Consider the following 24113-nt stretch of genomic DNA (forward strand, 5'->3'; position numbering starts at 1 on the left):
GATCTAGAGTTCAGAATCATCACTTTAAAGATACTAGCTGGGCTTGAAAAAAACATGGAAGTTATTAGAGAAACCCTTTCTGGAGAAGTAAAAGAACTAAAATCGAACCAAGTAGAAATCAAAAAGGCTATTAATGAGGTGCAATCAAATATGGGGGCGCTAACTGCTAGGATAAATGAGGCAGAAGAAAGAATCAGTGAGATAGAAGACCAAATGATGGAAAATAAAGAAGCTGAGAAAAAGAGAGATAAACAACTACTGGATCACGAGGGCAGAATTCGAGAGATAAACGATACCATAAGACGAAACAACATTAGAATAATTGGGATCCCAGAAGAAGAAGAAAGAGAGAGAGGTGCAGAAGGTATAATGGAGCAAATTATAGCAGAGAACTTCCCTAATTTGGGGAAGGAAACAGGCATCAAAATCCAGGAAGCACAGAGAACCCCTCTCAAAATCAATAAAAATAGGTCAACACCCCGACATCTAATAGTAAAACTTACGAGTCTCAGAGACAAAGAGAAAATCCTGAAAGCAGCTCGGGAGAAGAGATATGTAACCTACAATGGTAGAAACATTAGATTGGCAACAGACTTATCCACAGAGACCTGGCAGGCCAGAAAGGACTGGCAGGACATATTCAGAGCACTAAATGAGAAAAATATGCAGCCAAGAATACTATATCCAGCTAGGCTGTCATTGAAAATTGAAGGAGAGATAAAAAGCTTCCAGGACAAACAAAAACTAAAGGAATTTGCAAACACGAAACCAGCCCTACAACAAATATTGAAAGGGGTCCTCTAAGCAAAGAGAGAGCCTAAAAGCAACATAGACCAGAAAGGAACACAAACAATATACAGTAACAGTCACTTTACAGGCAATACAATGGCACTGAACTCCTATCTTTCAATAGTTACCCTGAATGTAAATGGGCTAAATGCCCCAATCAAAAGACACAGGCTATCAGATTGGATTAAAAAACAAGACCCATCGATATGCTGTCTGCAAGAGACTCATTTTAGACCCAAAGACACCCCCAGATTGAAAGTGAGGGGGTGGAAAACCATTTACCATGCTAATGGACACCAAAAGAAAGCTGGGGTGGCAATCCTTATATCAGACAAATTAGATTTTAAACCAAAGACTGTAATAAGAGATGAGGAAGGACACTATATCATACTTAAAGGGTCTATCCAACAAGAAGATCTAACAATTGTAAATATCTATGCCCCTAACATGGGAGCAGCCAATTATATAAGGCAATTAATAACAAAAGCAAAGAAACACATCGACAACAATACAATAATAGTGGGGGACTTTAACACCCCCCTCACTGAAATGGACAGATCGTCTAAGCAAAAGATCAACAAGGAAATAAAGACTTTAAATGACACACTGGACCAAATGGACTTCACAGACATATTCAGAACATTCCATCCCAAAGCAACGGAATACACATTCTTCTCTAGTGCCCATGGAACATTCTCCAGAATAGATCACATCCTAGGTCATAAATCAGGTCTCAACCGGTACCAGAAGATTGGGATCATCCCCTGCCTATTTTCAGACCACAATGCTTTGAAACTAGAACTCAATCACAAGAGGAAAGTCAGAAAGAACTCAAATACATGGAGGCTAAAGAGCATCCTACTGAAGAATGAATGGGTCAACCAGGAAATTAAAGAAGAATTAAAAAAATTCATGGAAACCAATGAAAATGAAAACACAACTATTCAAAATCTTTGGGATACAGCAAAGGCAGTCCTAAGAGGAAAGTATATAGCAATACAAGCCTTTCTCAAGAAACAAGAAAGGTCTCAAGTACACAACCTAACCCTACACCTAAAGGAGCTGGAGAAAGAACAGCAAATAAAGCCTAAACCCAGCAGGAGAAGAGAAATAATAAAGATCAGAGCAGAAATCAATGAAATAGAAACCAAAAGAACAGTAGAACAGATCAACGAAACTAGGAGCTGGTTCTTTGAAAGAATTAACAAGATTGATAAGCCCCTGGCCAGACTTATCAAAAAGAAAAGAGAAATGACCCAAATCAACAAAATCATGAATGAAAGAGGAGAAATCACAACCAACACCAAAGAAATACAAACAATTATAAGAACATATTATGAGCAACTCTATGCCAACAAATTAGATAACCTGGAAGTAATGGATGCATTCCTAGAGATGTATCAACTACCAAAACTGAACCAGGAAGAAATAGAACACCTGAACAGACCTATAACCACTAAGGAAATAGAAGCAGTCATCAAAAATCTCCCAAAACACAAAAGCCCAGGGCCAGATGGCTTCCCAGGGGAATTCTACCAAACATTTCAAGAAGAATTAATACCTATCCTTCTGAAACTGTTCCAAAAAATAGAAATGGAAGGAAAACTTCCAAACTCATTTTATGAGGCCAGCATTACCTTGATCCCAAAACCAGACAAAGACCCCATCAAAAAGGAGAATTACAGACCAATATCCCTGATGAACATGGATGCAAAAATTCTCACCAAAATACTAGCCAATAGGATCCAACAGTACATTAAAAGGATTATTCACCACGACCAAGTGGGATTTATCCCTGGGCTGCAAGGTTGGTTCAACATCCGCAAATCAATCAACGTGATACAATACATTAACAAAAGAAAAAACAAGAATCACATGATCCTCTCAATAGATGCAGAAAAAGCATTTGACAAAGTACAGCATCCTTTCTTGATCAAAACTCTTCAGAGTGTAGGGATAGAGGGTACATACCTCAATATCATAAAAGCCATCTATGAAAAACCTACAGCGAATATCATTCTCAATGGGGAAAAACTGAGAGCTTTCCCCCTAAGGTCAGGAACGCGGCAGGGATGTCCACTATCACCACTGCTATTCAACATAGTATTGGAAGTCCTAGCCACAGCAATCAGACAACAAAAAGAAATCAAAGGCATCCAAATTGGCAAAGAAGAAGTCAAACTCTCACTCTTTGCAGATGATATGATACTTTATGTGGAAAATCCCAAAGACTCCACCCCAAAACTGCTAGAACTCATACAGGAATTCAGTCAAGTGGCAGGATATAAAATCAATGCACAGAAGTCAGTGGCATTCCTATACACCAACAACAAGTCAGAAGAAAGAGAAATTAAGGAGTCGATCCCATTTACAATTGCACCCAAAACCATAAGATACCTAGGAATCAATCTAACCAAAGAGGCAAAGGATCTGTACTCAGAAAACTATAAAATACTCATGAAAGAAATTGAGGAAGACACAAAGAAATGGAAAAACGTTCCATGCTCATGGATTGGAAGAACAAATATTGTGAAGATGTCAATCCTACCTAGAGCAATCTACACATTCAATGCAATCCCCATCAAAATACCATCCACTTTCTTCAAAGAAATGGAACAAATAATCCTAAAATTTGTATGGAACCAGAAAAGACCCCGCATAGCCAGAGGAATGTTGAAAAAGCAAAGCAAAGCTGGCGGCATCACAATTCCAGACTTCCAGCTCTACTACAAAGCTGTCATCATCAAGACAGTATGGTACTGGCACAAAAACAGACACATAGATCAATGGAACAGAATAGAGAGCCCAGAAATGGACCCTCAACTTTATGGTCAACTAATCTTTGACAAAGCAGGAAAGAATGTCCAATGGAAAAAAGACAGTCTCTTCAACAAATGGTGTTGGGAAAATTGGACAGCCACATGCAGAAGAATGAAACTGGACCATTTCCTTACACCACACACAAAAATAGACTCAAAATGGTGGAAAGACCTCAATGTGAGACAGGAGTCCATCAAAATCCTAAAGGAGAACACAGGCAGCAACCTCTTCGACCTCAGCCGCAGCAACTTCTTCCTAGAAACATCGCCAAAGGCAAGGGAAGCAAGGGCAAAAATGAACTATTGGGACTTCATCAAGATAAAAAGCTTTTGCAAAGCAAAGGAAACAGTCAACAAAACCAAAAGACAACTGACAGAATGGGAGAAGATATTTGCAAATGACATATCAGATAAAGGGCTAGTATCCAAAATCTATAAAGAACTCATCAAACTCAACACCAAAAGAACAAAGAATCCAATCAAGAAATGGGCAGAAGACATGAACAGACATTTTTGCAAAGAAGACATCCAAATGGCCAACAGACACATGAAAAAGTGTTCAATATCGCTCGGCATCAGGGAAATCCAAATCAAAACCTCAATGAGATACCACCTCACACCAGTCAGAATGGCTAAAATTAACAAGTCAGGAAATGACAGATGTTGGCGGGGATGCGGAGAAAGGGGAACCCTCCTACACTGTTGGTGGGAATGCAAGCTGGTGCAGCCACTCTGGAAAACAATATGGAGGTTCCTCAAAAAGTTGAAAATAGAGCTACCATATGATCCAGCAATTGCACTACTGGGTATTTACCCCAAAGATACAAAAGTAGGGACCCGAAAGGCTACGTGCACCCCGATGTTTATAGCAGCAATGTCCACAATAGCCAAACTGTGGAAAGAGCCAAGATGTCCATCAACAGATGAATGGATAAAGAAGATGTGGTATATATATACAATGGAATATTATGCAGCCATCAAAAGGAATAAGATCTTGCCATTTGCAACGACGTGGATGGAACTGGAGGGTATTATGCTGAGCGAAATAAGTCAAACAGAGAAAGACATGTATCATATGACGTCACTGATATGAGGAATTCTTAATCTCAGGAAACAAACTGAGGGTTGCTGGAGTGGGGGGTGGGGTGGGAGGGATGGGGTGACTGGGTGATGGACACTGGGGAGGGTGTGTGTTCTGGTAAGCGCTGTGAACTGTGCAAGACTGTTGAATCTCAGATCTGTACCTCTGAAACAAATAATGCAATATATGTTAAGAAAGAAAAAAAGAAGAAGAAGAATGTAGCAGGAGGGGAAGAATGAAGGGGGGGAAATCGGAGGGGGAGAAGAACCATGAGAGACGATGGACTCTGAAAAACAAACTGAGGGTTCTAGAGGGGAGGGGGGTGGGAGGATGGGTTAGCCTGGTGATGGGTATTGAGGAGGGCACGTTCTGCATGGAGCACTGGGTGTTATGCACAAACAATGAATCATGGAACACTATATCTAAAACTAATGATGTAATGTATGGGGATTAACATAACAATAAAAAAAAATTAAAAAAAAAAAAAAGCAGCAAGACAAAAGAAGGCAGTAACATGAAGGGAAACCCCATAAGGCAAGCAGGAGATTTTTCAACAGAAACTTTACAAATCAGAAGGGATTGGCATGATATATTCAAAGTGCTGATTGTGAAAAATCTGTAGCCAAGAATACTCTAACATTCAGAATAGAAGGAGAGTTAAAGAGTTTCCTAGACAAACAAGAACTGAAGGAATTCATGACCAAAAACCAGCCCTGCAAGAAATATTAAAGGGGACTCTTTGCATGGAAAAGAGAGACCAAAAATGACAGTATGGAGGTAGGAAACACAAAAGCTGTAACAATGAATATTTCTTTTTCTTTCCTTTTTTTAAAAAAGATTTATTTATTTATTTATTTGAGAGAGAGAGAGAGCACAAGCAGGGAGAGTGGCAGGCAGAGGGAGAGGGAGAAGCAGGCTCCCCGCTGAGCAGAGAGCCCAATGTGGGGCTCAATCCCAGGACCGTGGTATCATGACCTGAGCTGAAGTTTCAGTCATGATATTCAGCTTAACCAACTGAGCCACCCAGGTGCCCCTACAATGAATATTTCTGTAAAATATCAGTCAAGAACTCACAGAATAAAAGGATGTAAAATATGACAACATTTACCTAAAACATGGGGAGGAGAGGACAGAAGAATGGGTTCAAACTTAAATGACCATCAACTTAATACAGACTGCTTTATGCAAAAGAGGTTATAAACAAACCCAAAGGTAATCATATATCAAAAGCCACTAATAAATATGCAACGATAAAGAGAAAGAAATCCAAATATGTCACTAAGAAATAAAGACAAGAGGGGTGCCTGGGTGGCTCAGTCATTAAGCGTCTGCCTTTGGCTCAGGTCATGATCCCAGCATCCTGGGATCGAGCCCCATGTCGGGCTCCCTGCTCTGTGGGAAGCCTGCTTCTCCCTCTCCCACTCCCCCTGCTTGTGTTCCCTCTCTTGCTGTGTCTCTCTCTGTCAAATAAATAAATAAAATCTTAAAAAAAAAAAAGAAAGAAAGACAAGAAAGGATCAGAGAAAATCTTCAGAAACAACCACAAAATAATATGACAATAAATATATATCAATTATTACTTTGAATGTAAATGGACTAATTGTTCCAATCAAAAGACACAGGGTACCAGAATGGATAAAAAGCCAAGACCCATCTATATACTGCCTACAAGAGACTCATTTTAGACTTAAGACACCTGCAGACTGAAAGTTAGGGGATGAAGAAATATCTATCATGCAAATGGATGTCAAAAGAAAGCCAGAGTAGCAATACTTATATTGGACAAAATAGACTTTATTTTATTTTTTAAAGACTGTATTCAATTTATTTGAGAGAGACTGTGTGCACAAGAGAGCAGGAGCAGGGGGCAGAGGGAGAGGGAGAAGCAGGCTCCCCACTGAGCAGGGATCCTGACTTGGGGCTCGATCCCAGGACCCTGGGATCATGACCTGAACCAAAGGCAGACACTTAACCAGGCGCACCTGAACAAAACTGACTTTAAAACAAAGACTGTAACAAGAGACAAAGAAGGGCACTATGTAATCATATGGGGGACAATCCAATACTAGCAATTGTTAATATTTATGCACCCAACATAGGAGCACCCAAATATATAAAACAGTTAATAACAAACATAAAGGTAATAATCAATAATAATACAATAGTAACAGGGGACTTTAACACCCCACTTACATCAATGGACAGATCATCTAAACAAAAAATCAACAAGAAAACAACGGCTTTGAATGACACATTGGACTAGATGGATTTAACAGATATATTCAGAACATTCCATTCTAAAACATCAGAATACACATTCAAATGCACATAGAACATTCTCCAGAATAGATCGCATATTAAGCCACAAAACAACCCTCAACAAATTTAAGAAGATCAAAGTCATATCATGCATCTTTTCTGACCATAATGCTGTGAAACTAGAAGTCAACCACAAGAAAAAATCTGCAAAGAGGATTATGGAGGTTAAATAACATGCTACTAAACGATGAATGGGCCAACTAGGAAATAGAAGAAATAAAAAAGTACATGGAAACAAATGAAAATGAAAACACAATGGTCTAAAACCTCTGGGATGCAGCAAAAGCAGTTCAAAGAGGGAAGTTCATATCAATATGGGCCTACCTCAAGAAGCAAGAAAAATCCCAAACAATCCAACCTTATACCTAAAGGAGCTGAAAAAAGGACAACAAACAAAAGCTAAAGCCAGCAGAAGGAAAGAAATAATAAAGATTAGCACAGAAATAAATGCTATAGTAACTGAAAAAACAATAGAACAGATCAATGAAACCAGAGGCTGGTTCTTTGAAAACAAAAAACAAAAAAACAATAAAATTGATAAACTTCTACTTATCAAGAAAAAAAGAGAAAGGACTCAAATAAAATCACAAATGAGAGGAGAAATAACAACCAACACCAGAGAAATACAAATAATTATAATATTACGAAAAGCTATACCCTAACAAATTGGACAATCTAGAAGAAATGGATAAATTCCCGGAAACATATAACCTCCTAAAACTGAAACAAGAAGAAATAGAAAATTTGAAAAGACCAATAACTAGCAAAGGTATTGAATCAGTAATCAAAAAACTCCCAGCAAACAAAAGCCCAGGACAAGATGTGGTTTGCAGGTGAAATCTACCAAACATTTAAAGAAGAGTTAATACCTATTCTTCTCAAACTATTCAAAAATAGAAAAGGAAGGAAAACTTCCAAATTCATCTTATGAGGCCAGAAGTACCCTGATACCAAAACCAAGTAAAGACACCACTAAAAAAGAGAACTACTGGCCAATATCCCTGATGAACACAGATGTGATATCTGTGGGCTCTGGTCCAGGAAGCCAAGAGCCTAAGAAACATCTAAACCCCAGTAAACAAGCAAATCTACTAAACTCATAACATTGTATTCTATACCCACAATGAAACAATGAATTAAAATACTTCTCAACATTTAAAATTTTGTCTTCTTTTTGGACATATCAGTAATGAATTATACTAATATCAGCACGTAGGGGAATACCATGAGGGTTTAATGAAATCATCATATTTCATAATTGTGAAGGTTTTGTTTATCCCTCTACAAATGACTCCCTTTCCCTCACAGTATTCTCAAGGAACTAATAGATTTAAATGTATTGTGTTGATACCAAAGAACATAACAAATGGAAACAGCTCAGGATTTATGTTTTTTTTTTTTTTTTTTTTAGGATTTATGTATCTTTATAAGTTTAGCTGTATCAGCTCAAGTGTAGTTTGTAATCAATTTTGTGTCAACAGCATGTGTAAACTATTAGAAATGGACCTGTGGGGTGGGCTGGAGAGAGAAAAGGAAGTCTACAAGTTTTGTTTAATGGAGGCCAACATACCATTTGGTTCTCTTGGGGACAACAAGGTACAATGTAAGTCAATTTCTAGTTTGGCCTCTGTCCCTGGATCATTTCACAGTGAGAGTTACCATATTAGAAATGTGACTGCATTGCACAATGAGCAGGGGCCTGCCAGAGGCCATTGCTCAGTCAAGTTTCCCCTCAGTTAGGGGCTATGCACGTGATGAATGGGGTTAATGAGAAAGTTTCCCGTAAAGGAAATGTCACTGTTGGCTAGTTCTTTCTTCTGTCCTACAATGCAAAGAACATTAGGTAAAAAGAGATAAAACAATCTGTCATTTCCATGGCACCTACTTCCAAACTGATGAAAGTGCTGGTCAAAAACAACATTCTTAAATCATCCAGAGCTCCTCAAAAGCCAGAAGGAGGGCACGCATTTCCCCCCAACTCACCCTGACTTTCAAAATTGAAGAAGCAGAGAGCCAAAGAAGTCCTAGCCATCCCATGCTCGTGCTTCCCTCCTGTCATAAAGAAGAGCAGGCCCTCCTGTAGAAGTTTCATTTATCATTCTAGGAGTTGCAGCCTTCACTGAGTCAGGCATCTGAAAAAGCACCAGGATGCTAGCGTGCAGAGTATTACTGAAACATGAACACACTGCTCCACAAAGACAAGCAGAGTGGAGAAGAGAGCCCATGTTAGAGGAACCTCCCAAAGAAACTAAAAGAATAAAAGGGCATGTGTAAAGAATGGGGATTTAGAGATTCTGAGTTAGATAACCCCAAGTCTGAAAGGACAACATGATGGATAAACTGAACTTTTTTTTTTCAAGCGTGGTGGGGCCAATAATAAAATTCAAAGGCACTGTTAGAAATTATATGGCCTGATCCCTCATTTTAGATATTAGGAAACTGAGCTGAAAGCACTCACATTGTTCATTGCCCCAAACCCAAGACCACAATCCAGACCTTCTGATTCTGGATCCAATGTTCTTTCCAGTAATGCTACACCAATTAATGTAAAGGGTCAGACAGGTCTAGGTGGATTCAAATTCAGGTTCTCCCACTGACTAGTCCAGGACTTCTGACCAGTCAGTCTCTGGGAAACTCATGTTTTATCATCTATAAAATGGTAACAAATCTATTACTTAGCTTATATTTCTACATTTATGCTTTATAATACTAATGTTAAATACCTAGAACAAAGGTTGGCACATAGTAGGGATTTGATTAAATTTAGGTACTATTATTTTTCGATCACAGGTGGTTATTTAAGAAATGTTTGTGCATCATCTATGTGGCCAAGCACTTTGCTAGGTACTTGCAAAAAGAGGGAAAAAAAAAATCATTGCTCTCTCCAAGGTGCCTACAATCAGCAGATTCATAAACAGGACTTTAGGACAGTATGAAAAGAGTAATGAAACCATTCGAAGAATTTAACTTGAACTTAAGGAAGTGGATTATAAATTGAGATAAGATTATATGAATCACAAAAACAGACACATAGATGAATGGAACAGAATAGAGAGCCCAGAAATGGACCCTCAACTCTATGGTCAACTAATCTTCGACAAAGGAGGAAAGAATGTCCAATGGAAAAAAGACAGTCTCTTCAACAAATGGTGTTGGGAAAAATGGACAGCCACATGCAGAAGAAGGAAACTGGACCATTTCCTTACACCACACACAAAAATAGACTCAAAATAGTTAAAAGACCTAAATGTGAGACAGGAGTCCATCAAAATCCTAAAGGAGACAAAGGCAGCAACCTCTTCGACCTCAGCTGCAGCAACTTCTTCCTAGAAACATCGCCAAAGGCAAGGGAAGTAAAGGCAAAAATGAACTATTGGGACTTCATCAAGATAAAAAGCTTTTGCACAGCAAAAGAAACAGTCAACAAAACCAAAAGACAACCGACAGAATGGGAGCAGGTATTTGCAAATGACATATCAGATAAAGGGCTAGTATCCAAAATCTATAAAGAACTTCTTAAACTCAACACCCAAATAACAAATGATCCAATCAAGAAATGGGCAGAAGACATGAACAGACATTTTTCCAAAGAAGACATCCAAATGGCCAACAGACACATGAAAAAGTGTTCAACATCGCTTGGCATCAGGGAAATCCAAATCAAAACTCAATGAGATACCACCTCACACCAGTCAGAATGGCTAAAATTAACAAGTCAGGAAACGACAGATGTTGGCGGGGATGCGGAGAAAGGGGAACCCTCCTACACTGTTGGTGGGAAGGCAAGCTGGTGCGGCCACTCTGGAAAACAGTATGGAGGTTCCTCAAAAAGTTGAAAATAGAGCTACCATACGATCCAGCAATTGCACTACTGGTTGTTTACCCCAAAGATACAAATGTAGGGATCCGAAAGGGTATGTGCACCCTGATGTTTATAGCAGCAATGTCCACAATAGGCAAACTATGGAAAGAGCCAAGATGTCCATCGACAGATGAATGGATAAAGATGTGGTATAGATATACAATGGAATATTATGCAGCCATCAAAAGGAATGAAATCTTGCCATTTGCAACAACGTGGATAGAACTGGAGGGTATTATGCTGAGCGAAATAAGTCAATCAGAGAAAGACATGTATCATATGACCTCACTGATATGAGGAATTCTTAATCTCAGGAAACAAACTGAGGGTTGCTGGAGTGGTAGGGGGTGGGAGGGATGGGGTGGCTGGGTGATAGATATTGGGGAGGGTATGTGCTATGGTGAGCGCTGTGAATTGTGTATAAGTCTGTTGAATCACAGACCTGTACCTCTGAAACAAATAATAGCTTATATGCTAAAAAAAAAAAAAAAGAAGAAGAAGAAGATAGCAGGAGGGGAAGAAAGAAGAGGGGGAAATCGGAGGGGAAGATGAACCATGAGAGACTATGGACTCTCAAAAACAAACTAAGGGTTCTAGAGAGGAGGGGGGTGGGGGGGTGGGTTAGCCTGGTGATGGGTATTAAGGAGGGCATGTTCTGCATGAAGCACTGGGTGTTATACGCAAACAATGAATTATGGAACACTACATCAAAAACTAATGATGTAATGTATGGTGATTAACATAACATAATAAAAAATAATGAAGGAAAAAAACAAAAACCTTTAAATATTTTAAATGCAAAAAAAAAATGATTATATGAATCAACATAGAACAATCTTCAAAAAAAATCTTGATCCTAGGAATCTCAGAGAAGTAACTCTTTATTTGTACCATGGGAGAATTAATTTTATCATGTGCCTTAAAAGGGCAGGTCTGAAATACATTTCTACCCAATAGTCATGAACTTGGGCAATGGCAACCCCAGGCAAAAATTTCTCAGATAAGTAAGAACCTGTAAAGGTAAGGTATTGTCTTTTTAAAAATGAAGTCAGGGGCGCCTGGGTGGCTCAGTCGTTAAGCGTCTGCCTTCGGCTCAGGTCATGATCCCAAGGTCCTGGGATCGAGCCCCGCATCGGGCTCCCTGCTCCGCGGGAAGCCTGCTTCTCCCTCTCCCACTCCCCTGCTTGTGTTCCGTCTCTCGCTATCTCTCTCTCTGTCAAATAAATAAATAAAATCTTTAAAAAAATTAAAAAAATAAAAAATAAATAAAAATAAAAATGAAGTCAGTAACACAGAACTATCCAAAAATGAAAAATGAACCAGATGATGCTGAGTGTCACGAAGTCATCATAAACCCTCAAAGTTGAGTTTGCTAAATGAAGGGCATCCTTGGACAAAATTGAAGAATTTGCTGTGGTTATATTATAAATGACATAAAATAGCGAAGTCATAAAAAATGTTTGATCTGCCACTACTCTCCTACTGGAGATCGGAGTCAGCCAAATGCTCTGTTTATGTAGAGGGTGTCTAAACATGGATGCTGAGAATGGTTTTCATTCAAAGCATCAATAAATCTTTGTTGTTGAATAAGGGAATATGCATGTGAGTTGCTACACATTTTGAAAAGCCAGTTCTAGGACTAAGCCCTGGGGCCTTTCTATAGTGCAGCACTCCATACATACTGACTGCAGAGCATACATGAGATTACAAACTCCAGACTCCCCCCACTTACTAGCTTTGGGACTCTGGGCTAGAAAGGTCAACTTCAAATCATTTTAGATGGTAAGGTTTCCATTTTGCTGGTGGGGAAACTGAATAATTAAGTGACTTCTCTCCGAATCTATACCCCAAAGCAATAGACTGCTGGGGTGCTTGGGTGGTGCAGTCAGTTGAGCAACCAATTCTTGGTTTTGGCTCAAGTCCTGCTCTCAGTGTTATGGGATTGAGCCCCATGTTGGGCTCCATGCTGAGCATGGAGTCTGCTTGAGATTCTCTCTCCCTCTCCCTCTGCCTCTCCTGCTCATGCTCACTCTCATTCTCTCTCAAATAAATAAAGAAATCTTAAAAAAAAAAAAATAAACAGCTGATTTTAGGTTCTTTGTTTATTAAATCATGCCATTTCTTTAAAGTCTGTGAAAACAAACTAAAAAAACTAATGGTGATACATATCAATTCTTGTATATAGTGACAGAATGAATGTTAAGCATGAAATCCTTTTTATTCTAGAAAGTCATGCTGAAGAAGTCCTGAAATACACCTGACTTCTCCATGACATGCAAGTGGAGAAAGGAAACCTAACAGACAATGAGGGCTGCCAATAGAAATCACATATAAGGAAATGAACATCAAAATAACAGCTCTGTTACCCATTGTCTTCTACTAGTCCTGTGATAACAGATGTAGCTGTTTCTTTGTGGAATAAAACAAGTGGAGATGGTGTTCAGTGAGCACACACAAGCACAGCCAGGCTGGGTCACCGCCTGTTTTATGAGCTCTATCTGTTCTGACTGGTTGGTGTTGCTGTCTATCTAGTTATTTTCAACTCCCAGAGAATAGGGGTTAATTAAAGCAGAAAGGGGCCAGGTAGAGGAAGTGGCCCAGAGTGGGGACAGTGGCAAACTGGAGAACACATATCCCAGTTGAAGTAGACACCTGCTTACTCAATCCCAGCTGGTTGAAGTCAAGAAAATAAGCCCACTGTTGCCAGATTTTCTAATTTTTTCTTAGAAACTCCTCCATATTTTTAAAATGTGTATTCCTAATTCAATCTTTAAAATGCTGTGTTTGCCCAAAAACACTTCTTTAGGTCAGATCAGGGATAAGAGTTGCCAGCTTCCTATTGAAGGTTGTCAGCCTGTGATTGCTGGAAATAGTTCCAAAGTACAGGTAAGTGTATGGATTGGGTACACCGCCCCCAACCTGATGGCAGGAGTGTGTCATGGCCACAGGGTTTCAGCAATTTTATACGAATCATAAATATGGTACAAAAAGAATTTAAGTTTACTAATAGCATCCAGAGAACGGATAATCCTTTCACAGACAAAGAAAACTAAAGACACAATAAGGAACACTTTTTCACCTTTATTATTGTCAATCAAATCTTGATTTAACTTCTATTTTAACTGGAGATCATGATCGCAATATACTTTCTCTCCTTCCATTTACTCTTCTCTTTTCCTTCTCCAACCTTTCCTTAGTTTGAGATATAAGATCATTGGACTTTTGTGGAGATGACACAAGATACTATATGTAATATACTTAGAACAATGCCCAGCACAAAGTAAGAACTCAAAAACAGTAATAGCCTGCTGTTACCGTGAATATTATTTAGCTATCAAAGCCTCACAGGGCTGCTCTAAAACCTGGAGCAGCCAATGTTAACTTACAACTGAGCTCTTACACAAAACTTCTGCTCACAGAATCACTTCTGTGCTTACCCTCTTTAGCAATCTGTTTCTTAAATGAATCCCCATTTCACTTCCTCTGAGAAGCTGAGAATCTTTCGCACACCAGAACAAAGAAGAGAGGTCTCTGTAGCGCATTTTGCAACAGAAGAGCTAAGGGCCTCCACCTCTCTTTTCCCCCTAGGAGACAGAGGTACTTTTCCAGTTTTGGTTGTTTGTTTCTTTGTGAAATGGACTCATTCCCCCTTCCAAACTGCTTAAAACAAGCTGAATTTATACATCACCTGACCTATTTAATAATCTTTTTTTGCTATTTGCAATGGCTTAATATGTTAAAAGCACATTATCACTTATTGGAAAGAAGAATATTTGATCCACAAATTCATTAAATTAGCAAGTAACGAGTTAGCACCAAACAAACACCAAGTTTTATTTAAATTTTGTTCTTGTCCTCTAAGGTATGGGTCAACCCAGCCATCAGGAAACTAGAATCAGTGCTTGATTCAATATTTAGTTATCTGAAATTAAAACTCTACAACTTTCTGTCGTAGGCACTGCAAGCAAAGACCAAACATTAAGGGAGGGACAATTAGATAGTGGGAGGAAGTAAATAATCCCTCAGTCTTTCTGGGATCAAGTTAGCAATTTCCAAGCACTCCCTGGGAATAGAGAATGGATGGCTCAGCACAACCCTGGCTCCTACCAGGGCCACTTCCCTAAGTGCCTTGATCTGCATGACATCATATTTCAGGGATATCCTGAGATGGATGGATACAAATACATGAATGGGAGTAAGCCAAACAAAATAGCTTACAGTGTGCATAGGAAAAATAGGTTTTTAAAGACTTCTTACAAAGAGTAAAAGTCTAAATACTCTCTCTTGTTTCCTGCTTTTCAAATAAAACCAATATTTTCTCCAAGCATATCATTTTCCCAGTCAAAGGCACTTGCATTTCTTAAAAATAGGAATTGAATTATATTAAAAATGGAGTGCAAGTTTTCCCTCCCCAGGATAAACGCAGTGCCTGCTGGCAGGTACCAGCTGCAGATGCTGTCTAAGCAAATATGGCAACAAAAGGGGAATATTTACTTCGGCACATGAGAAAATGAGGTAGCAGTCTCAATAACCGGTTCAGTAGAATCAAAGAGATATACCTGTAGGTTTTCAATTTCTTCTTTGTGTTCCCTCTTCAAGTGTAAAATAGCAGCTTGGTATTCTGTAAGATCACAAAAGAAGCCGATTACAAAAAAGCACAAAATTATACACAAAATTCAAGTGAGCATCTCCAAGATGCCAGAGTCCCTCCTGCAAATAAACTAAGTCAATAAATGCCACAGTTTGACATTAACCTGACAAGAGATGTTGAAAACTGGGACAAGATAGGACAAGTCGCTTAGGATAGAAGGGAAATTTCCTTCCATTTGGCAAACGCTGAATTATGAGAGGCCCCAAATTAAGCAGAGAGGATAGGGTTAAAAAAAGCATGATGAGTGTTCCAGATAAAGACTGGGTCAGGTGTTTGTCTTTAAGAAGGAGTTGGAAGCTCAGGCAGCACTGAGAACAAATACAGATGTGTTAAGAGCAGACACACAGGAAATAAAACTTTGTATGTGAGATCAGAGAACTCTATTTTTAACTGGTTAAAAAAAAAAATCTCCATTTGAATGCAAGGCTAAGCAAGCATCCAGGGCTGATTTTAATCTTTAGATCCCTTCAGAAAGTCAAAACCATTTGTCATTTGGATGAGATAATCTAGGGTGAGTTGAGGTTGAAAGGAGGACAAAAATAAATTTCTGATCCAATTTTAGCCTGGGTCTAATAATGTTTATTCCAACGAAAAGTCCCAAGTGTACACAAGAACTCCAGCCAACAACTAAAACTACCAGCCCGTTGGCTAAGCATGAAGCGGCTCTGACAACTTTATTTCCAGCAGGACGACTAAGTATGTGGGGTCATAGAACTATACAGACTGGAGGACCACAAAGCAAAATGCTATGCAAAAACATTTTTGTGGGATAAGTTGTTACCTTAACAATGTGTTTGGGGTTGTGAGTATGAGTACTATAGAAGCAGTTAGATGTCATTTAAAAAATATATGAAAGGATAGGCTATTTCTTCAGGTGGATTTCAGAAATCAGGCATGAAAATTCAGGTGTCAATTCAAAAATGGATGAGGGAAATCTTTGGTAAAGCCACAACAGGACAGGAGTGTTGCTGTTATTATAAATGGTCACACCGCTGCTCTTATGGGGAATGTGTTACATTGAGCTATGAATCTGTCAGCAAGTTCTGTGAATTTTACATCCAAACCATACCTTGAATCAAACCACTTCTCACCATCCCCACACTCACCAACCACCCCTATGGTCCAAGCTACCACAGTTTTCTCCTCGACCTCTGCAATAACCTAGAAAGTGTGCCTGCTTTAACTCTTACCACCACCACCATACCCATTCTTCCACAGCAGTCTGAATAATCTAGTAAAGGCCTGAACCAGATTATCTTATCCCGGACTTTCCAATGCACTTAGAGTGAAATCCCAACTCTTACTGCAGCCCATAACACCCTTCACAACATGGCACCTACATGCCTCTCCCTGTCTTTGCCTTGTTCGTTACAGACCAGGCACTCTGGCTTTCTTGCTATTCCTTGAACTTGTCAAGTTTTTTTCTACCCCAAAATCTTTACTAATATTGGAGACAACGATATGGATTGTATTTATTGAGCCTTTACTATATATCAGGCATTATTTAAGTACTTCATATGTATTGACTCATTTTTTCTCCCACAATAACCCTGTCATGTAGGTACATTATCCCCATTAATGATGAAAAAGTCAATGCATAAAGAAGTTATGCAGCTTTCTTATTTAAGAAAGATGAATAAATTGCAGAGCTAGAAAACATATGTAATTCAAGAGTGAATATATAAACAAATTGTGGTATAGCTATAGAAGGGAATACTACTCAGCAATACTAAGGAATCACTATTGATACATACTTCAACATAAATCAATCTCAAGATATTATGCAGAGTGAAAAAGTCTCAGAAGTCTAATTATTGTTTAATTCCATTTATATGACATTCCAGAAAAGACAAAACCATAGGGATAAAAACAGATCACAGCAGCAGTGGCCAAGGTTGGGGGGGTGCTAGTATTTGATTACGAAGGGGCAGCACACAAAGGAATTTTGGGGGTGATGAAACATTTCTCTATCCTGATTACTGTGGTGGGTACATGAATTTGCACATGAGTTAAAACTCACGGAACTGTGCACCAAAAAGAAAAAGTTAATTTTATACTATGTTAATTTCTTAAAAATCTACATCAAATGTTTTACTTTTAAATGTTTTCCCTAGGAGACTCAGCCTAACTCAAGAACACCTGTTACTACTATTTCTTTTTTTTTTTTTTAAAGATTTTATTTATTTATTTGAGAGAGAGAGAGAGTGAGAGAGAGAGCACAAGAGGGGGTAGGGTTAGAGGGAGAAGCAGACTCCCCGCCGAGCAGGGAGCCCGATGTGGGACTTGATCCCGGGACTCCGGGATCATGACCTGAGCCGAAGGCAGTCGCTGAACCAACTGAGCCACCCAGGCGCCCCTGTTACTACTATTTCTATTCATTATTTTCCTAAGGGTACTAGCGGATGCAATTGGATAAGAAAAAAGAAAACATGGGTGTACACACATGCACACACACATTTATATATAAAAATAAAGGAAAAAATTAAGCTATTATTCACTATGAACATGTATTTAGAAAAATTCAAAAGACTGCCTGCAGATAACATATTGAAATTAACACATAGTTTAGTAAAGTTGCTGGATATAAAAAAAATCCCGATGCCAGCAACAGTTTCAAAAAGAAAACTTAACATTCACAGTACCCCTAAAAGCACAAAGTACTTAAAAAAACCTCATAAATTTTTAAGACCTCATAAGAAAACAGAAACATTATGTTGAAATGTATTACCAAGAAAGAGATAGAGATAAGCCATGTTTTTGATAAGACTCAATATTGTAAAGATGTTAATTTTCCCAAGTTGATCTATTGATTCACTGCAATCCTGTTAAGCATTTCTAAGAGTTTGGGGGTTTTTTTTGAACAAGTTCATTCTAAAATATATATTGAAGCACAGATGTGCAAAAAGCCCATAAGAGCCCAGAAACTTGAAAATATAAAGATGAGATAACTTGCCTTACCATTTAATAAGAATTATTTTTAATTATCACAACATAATTAAAATAGCATAGTGCTGAAAGAGGGATAACAGATAATAGAATAAAGGACTCAGAAAGACACGGTGAATTCATGGTCTCTTTAGAGGACGGAAGTATCATGGAAGATCTTTGTTTATACTAAGAATGGTTTTTCTAATAATTATTGATTGGGAAATGTGGATATGTATATGGAAAAATGAAAATTGGATCCCAACTTTATACCAGATAATAACCTATTTTAAGTTGATTAAAAGCTAAATTGTAAAAAGCAAAACTACAAATGTTTAGTACGACAATACAGCATAATATTTTTATAATTTCAGGTTAGGAAAAACTTAAGATTCAAAAAGCATTACATATAAAGGAAAGAAAATTGATAAATTTGACTACATTAAAAGAAAGAACTTCTGGGCGCCTGGGTGGCTCAGTTGGTTAAGCGACTGCCTTCGGCTCAGGTCATGATCCTGGAGTCCCTGGATCGAGTCCCGCATCGGGCTCCCTGCTCGGCAGGGAGCCTGCTTCTCCCTCTGACCCTCCCCCCTCTCATGTGCTCTCTCTATCTCATTCTCTCTGTCTCAAATAAATAAATAAAATCTTTAAAAAAAAAAAAAAAAAAAAAGAAAGAACTTCTTTTCACAATATGTCATAAAAAGAGGGAAAAGACAAGGCCACAGGTTGGGAAAATACACTTAAATAATTAAAGCTCATGGGTGTGTCCATGCGCGCGTGTACTCCTACAAAACTACAGAAAACAAAAAATGGGTAAAAAATGTCAATAAGCACTCTAAAAAGACAACATACGAGTAACAATTATATTCAAAGGTGCTCATTCTCATTAGTAATCAGGAATATTGAAAGCCTGACAAAACTGAGTGTTGGTGTAGATGTGGAGCAATGGAATGCTCACATAACTGTGGCAGGAGTGCAAACTGGTGCAATCACTGTGAAAAGTGTTCGGCATTTTCTAATAAAGCTGAAGCTACTCATACCTCCCTACCCAACAATCTTTATCCTGGCTACACACAAATGGAAAAAAATGACAAAAGGAAAGCAAATAATAGTAACTAAAGTCAGGATGATGGTGGGATCCAGGAGAAGACAAATTGAGTTGGGTTATGAGCAAGGTGGCATCATATGAGTGTTCAATGAAAAATTACTCTTTAACTTCTATGTGTTTTATGTCATTTTCTTTATGTATACCTAACATTAAAATGTAAGAAAAAAAGAATAATCAAAAATCAATTCCAGGCCTTTACAAAGCAGGCAAATTGTAGCTAAACCAACCTTCTTACAAAACTGATGCTCCTTGGAAATAACACCTACATTCTTAATAGAAATTACACATAGAATATATTTTGAAATGATTCATTTTGTGTAAATTGTACCTGTAAGGGTGTGACAGATAGAGTCATGACTAATTCACAGATTGATGAAGGAGACCATTGCAAAGCTAACACCCAGGAAATCATGATTCATCTCTTCTTCAAATATTTTTGCCCATGGTCCCAGTGTAACAAAGGATACACCCCCATTATGGAGAAGGATAAGATGGAATCTGCAGGCAACATGTAAAAGGGAGAAGTTAATACCTTCACTGGTGGAAGGCTCATGCCACCGGCTCACAAGAGAATGCTAAGAGAATATAAAGGTTACAGAATTGTGAGTCTAAGCTAGGTTGGTGGTTTCCAAATATGTCTTGTTAGTGGCAGTCCCCTCCCTCCACGTTTTCTAAGTTTGCAAATGCAAGAGGAGAGCCCCTGTCACATGGAGGTGAGGATGGTGAGGCAGAGGTCTCAATTCAAGACTAAGGATGTTTTTGTTTGTTAAAAAGAGAATTTCACCCTGGTATTCAGTAGCTGAATAATGGGAATAATGGGAATAATGGGAATAATGCATGAAGAGGAGAAATCAAGATTTTGAGTATCAGGGCTTGAAAAGGGCAGACCACTTTGAAGCTACATTAGCCCCAAAGGAAATTAACAAATAAATTCAATTAATGTAGCCCCCAGAAAAGAAACTTCAAGAATATCTTTTAAGAAAATAACATATTGCGGAGCCTGGGTGGCTCAGTCAGTTAAGTGTCTGCCTTTGGCTCAGGTCATGATCCCAGAGTCCTGGGATCAAGTCCCACATTGGGCTCCCTGCTCAGCGGGGAGTCTGCTTCTCCCTCTCCCTCTGCCTGCTGCTCTGTCTGCTCTCTCTCTATTTCTCTCTCTCTCAAATAAATAAATAAAATCTTAAAAAAAAAAAAAAAGAAAAGAAAAGAACATATTCTATTAAAAGACAAAAATAGGAAAAGGATCCTGACTGGCAGGATTCAACATGTGGGGAAAAAATATGTAAGAACTTTCCTCCCTAAAAATAAAACTCTTTCTAGTCGAGTACTTAATCTAATTGATACATATCCCTTTTGTAGTACAAATCTTTTTTTTTTTTTTTTAATCCGCTCACAACAACAAAACAGCCCTTCTGCCAGGTATCATTAGAGCCTGTGTCTTCCGATTCACCAAGAGTGGCACTGAAGGTGATCTCACTATCATGGGAAGGCATGTAGTAACCAGAGCCACAGTGCACACTGGCTCAGCTTCCTTTAATTATATATGGATACAGGGAACACTGAGTGCTATTTCTCAGCACTCTACACAGATTAATATAGGCCATCCTCACATCACTCTTACAAGGTGGGTGCTATATCATCCCAAGGTCCACTTTACAGATAAGGAAACCGAGGTACACAGGTTAAACAACTTTCCCCAAAACACAAGCTAGTAAGTGCCAACAAATTCATTCAGGCCCTAAGAACCTGTGATTTTTACCCTGTAGAGTTTCTTGTTTGTTTGCTACTGCTGTTCTTATGGTTGTGTAAGCTTCAGGTATAACCCAAACTCCAAGTTCCTAGGCACTTAAAGGTTGCTGGCTTCACCCAATCACTAGAATCAGTAGTAAACTCAGCAAATCTTTTCCGTAACTCTTTAAAAGGAGTCTGGGGTATTATTAATCCCAGGGAGGTTCCATGAGCCTGGGGTTAACATGAACAGTGTGAGTGACAATGGCTGGTCCCATCAAGTTATGTGACTATGATTCATCTATTTTCTCTATGGGGACTTCCAGAACTACAGTCACCAGTTTGTGGTTGTGTCTGGTTTTCATTTATACTCTCTCACACGTATCCAAGTCCCTCCCCTACACACACACACACACACACACACACACACACACACACACACACACACCCCACTGGCAGAAACAGATTATGCACACAGTTGGGGAACTAGAGAATTCCTGATTTCCCTAACGGATGAAAACCATGGCTCTCTTTGTGCTCATGGATTCTAATTCATACTGCCTTTGCCTTTCATTGGCTTTACCCATTGCCTCACATTGCTTCACAAAGGGTTAGCACATACCTTCAATCTTAAAGGCAAAGGATCCTTCCTCTGAATTAAACTTGGAGAATACTCAATATTTCCAAAGCTTTGCAGGCACAGCAGTGAGGTCATTCTTTTGGTAATAGACAGCTGGACTTTATTTTAACAGTTGAATATTTATCTTAATGTATGTTAGGAAAAAAAAATCAAACTAGCACATAAAACCCATGACCTCATGGATATTACTGTTATAAGACAATGTTGGTCAAAGTTTAGTCCCTGAAACTAAAGATCACCTGGAACTTCTTAGAAATTCTAATTCTCAGGCCCACCCCAGACTTAATAAGAAACTTGGAGGATGCTTTAATAAGGCTCCCAAGTGATTATGACACATTCTAAAGTTGAGAACCAGTGCTTTTGAAGGTAAGTTACTTTTATTCACACAAAAAGCACCACACAACCCAAAAAAGTTTAAAAATTTTTAAATAGTAAAAATGTATAAATATATGCTCCATATCATGGAGCTGGTACATAAGAGATATCATTTGGGAAAACACAGTAATTACTGACAGATGAATATACATTCAAACGAAGTTATCCATGAACAAACGCAGAAACTTTCTCCAACTATTTCTTACATTAACGAAAACGGTGCTGGTCATAGAAGGCAAAATCACATACAATTTACTTCAATACCCAAGAATAAAATCAAATTTGAGCTCTCATATTTATTTATTTTTATTTTTTTTAAAGATTTATTTTATTTCTTCCAGAGAGAAAAAGAGAGAGCATGCAAGTGGCAGGAGAGGCAGAGGGAGAGGGAGAATCTCAAGCAGACTCCACACTGAGCGTGGAGTCCGATGTGGGGCTTGATCTCAGGACCCTGAGATCATGACCCGAGCCGAAATCAAGGGTCGGACGCTTAACCGACTGAGCCACCCAGGTGCCCCTGAGCTCTCATATTTAATATGCTTATGAGGGTGAAGTGTATGGCCTGCTCTTGGTACCCAGTAGGTCCTCTAGATCTGTTTCCTCACCAGGTACCTATAAACAATGCAGTTTGGGAAAGGGATAGCTGCCTTGGTATCCATTAGGAACAATCAAGGAAGATTCAAAGTCAGTGAAGTCCAGAGAAAAAGTGGGCTATAATCAAAATCAACAGCAGCCAGCAGGCCCATCACCTGAAATGTCAACACAACACCTCTTTATCAGTGGGCCTTCAACAATCACAGTATAAGCGTATAAGGAGCCCAATTATTTCTTCTGATGTTGGACTGCGGATAACACCTCTCCCTCTTCCCCTCTGCCCCACAACTGGACAATCTAAATACAAAGCCCCCCCCCCTTTTTTTTTAAAGATTTTATTTATTCATTTGAGAGAGAGAGAGAGAGAGAGAGAGAGAGCACACAAGCAGGGCGAGAGGCAGAGGGAGAGGGAGAAGCAGACCTCCTGCTGAGCCAGCCAGGAGCCCAACGCGGGGCTTGATCCCAGGACCCGGAGATCATGATCTGAGCCGAAGACAGATGCCCAACCATCTGAGCCACCCAGGAGCCCCTCAAAGCCTTTGACACTAAGCACAAGCCACTGTCCACAAGTGGGGATCCTCAGCCCAACCTTATCCCCTAAACACTGTAAAACACCAAGCCAGTCTCCTTCCTTTCCTCTTTCAAGGCATTTTCTAGGCAGCTTCAGAGGCCTGCTCTGTTCTCCCCAGAAGTCTCACTATTTTAGTAAATAAACCTTTTCATACCCTCTTTTGTGGGTGGTGTATGTATGTAGTTATCAATCTTAGCATCTGAATCTAATTTGGATAGAGACCCATCCTGTCTCTTCAAAAAGGACGAGGCCAGGGAAGACTGGGTGGCTCAAGTCGGTTAAGCAGCTGCCTTCGGCTCAGGTCATGATCCCAGAGTCCTGGGATCGAGCCCTACGTCCTCAGGGGGGAGTCTGCTTCTGCCTCTGACCCTCCCCTCCGCTTGTGCTCTCTCTCTGGCCCTCTCTCTCTCTTTTCTCTCAAATAAATAAACAAATACAATCTTTAAAAAAACAAAAAAAAAGGATGAGGCCATGTAGAAGTTATGTGACTAATCAATGACTGTAGCTATTATTTTGTTCTATATATGTATAAAAAGGAGATGACTAGTTTCCTTTATCAGAAAAATAAACGATTGGACAATAGCTGGGAGAAGTCCCATGAGTTTAGGATTTTATCTTTCAATCTCTCTCCTTGGTTAAGAACATTTAGGA

The 24113-nt window shown here is 39.0% G+C and overlaps 1 protein-coding gene across 4 annotated transcripts in view; it reads right to left on the reverse strand.

Annotated features, from left to right (window-relative positions):
• The window catches only part of FMN1 (formin 1), a 430597-nt gene that overhangs the window by 229693 nt on the left and 176791 nt on the right, over positions 1 to 24113 (reverse strand). For all 4 annotated transcript variants that reach the window (XM_078053416.1, XM_078053419.1, XM_078053417.1 and 1 more), the window contains one exon: positions 15430 to 15491. In XM_078053416.1, coding sequence (XP_077909542.1) covers positions 15430 to 15491 — 62 coding nt within the window. The remainder of the gene's footprint in view (positions 1 to 15429; positions 15492 to 24113) is intronic.

This window comes from Halichoerus grypus, chromosome 8 (genome assembly GCF_964656455.1).
Source record: "Halichoerus grypus chromosome 8, mHalGry1.hap1.1, whole genome shotgun sequence".
NCBI classification, from domain to species: domain Eukaryota; kingdom Metazoa; phylum Chordata; class Mammalia; order Carnivora; family Phocidae; genus Halichoerus; species Halichoerus grypus.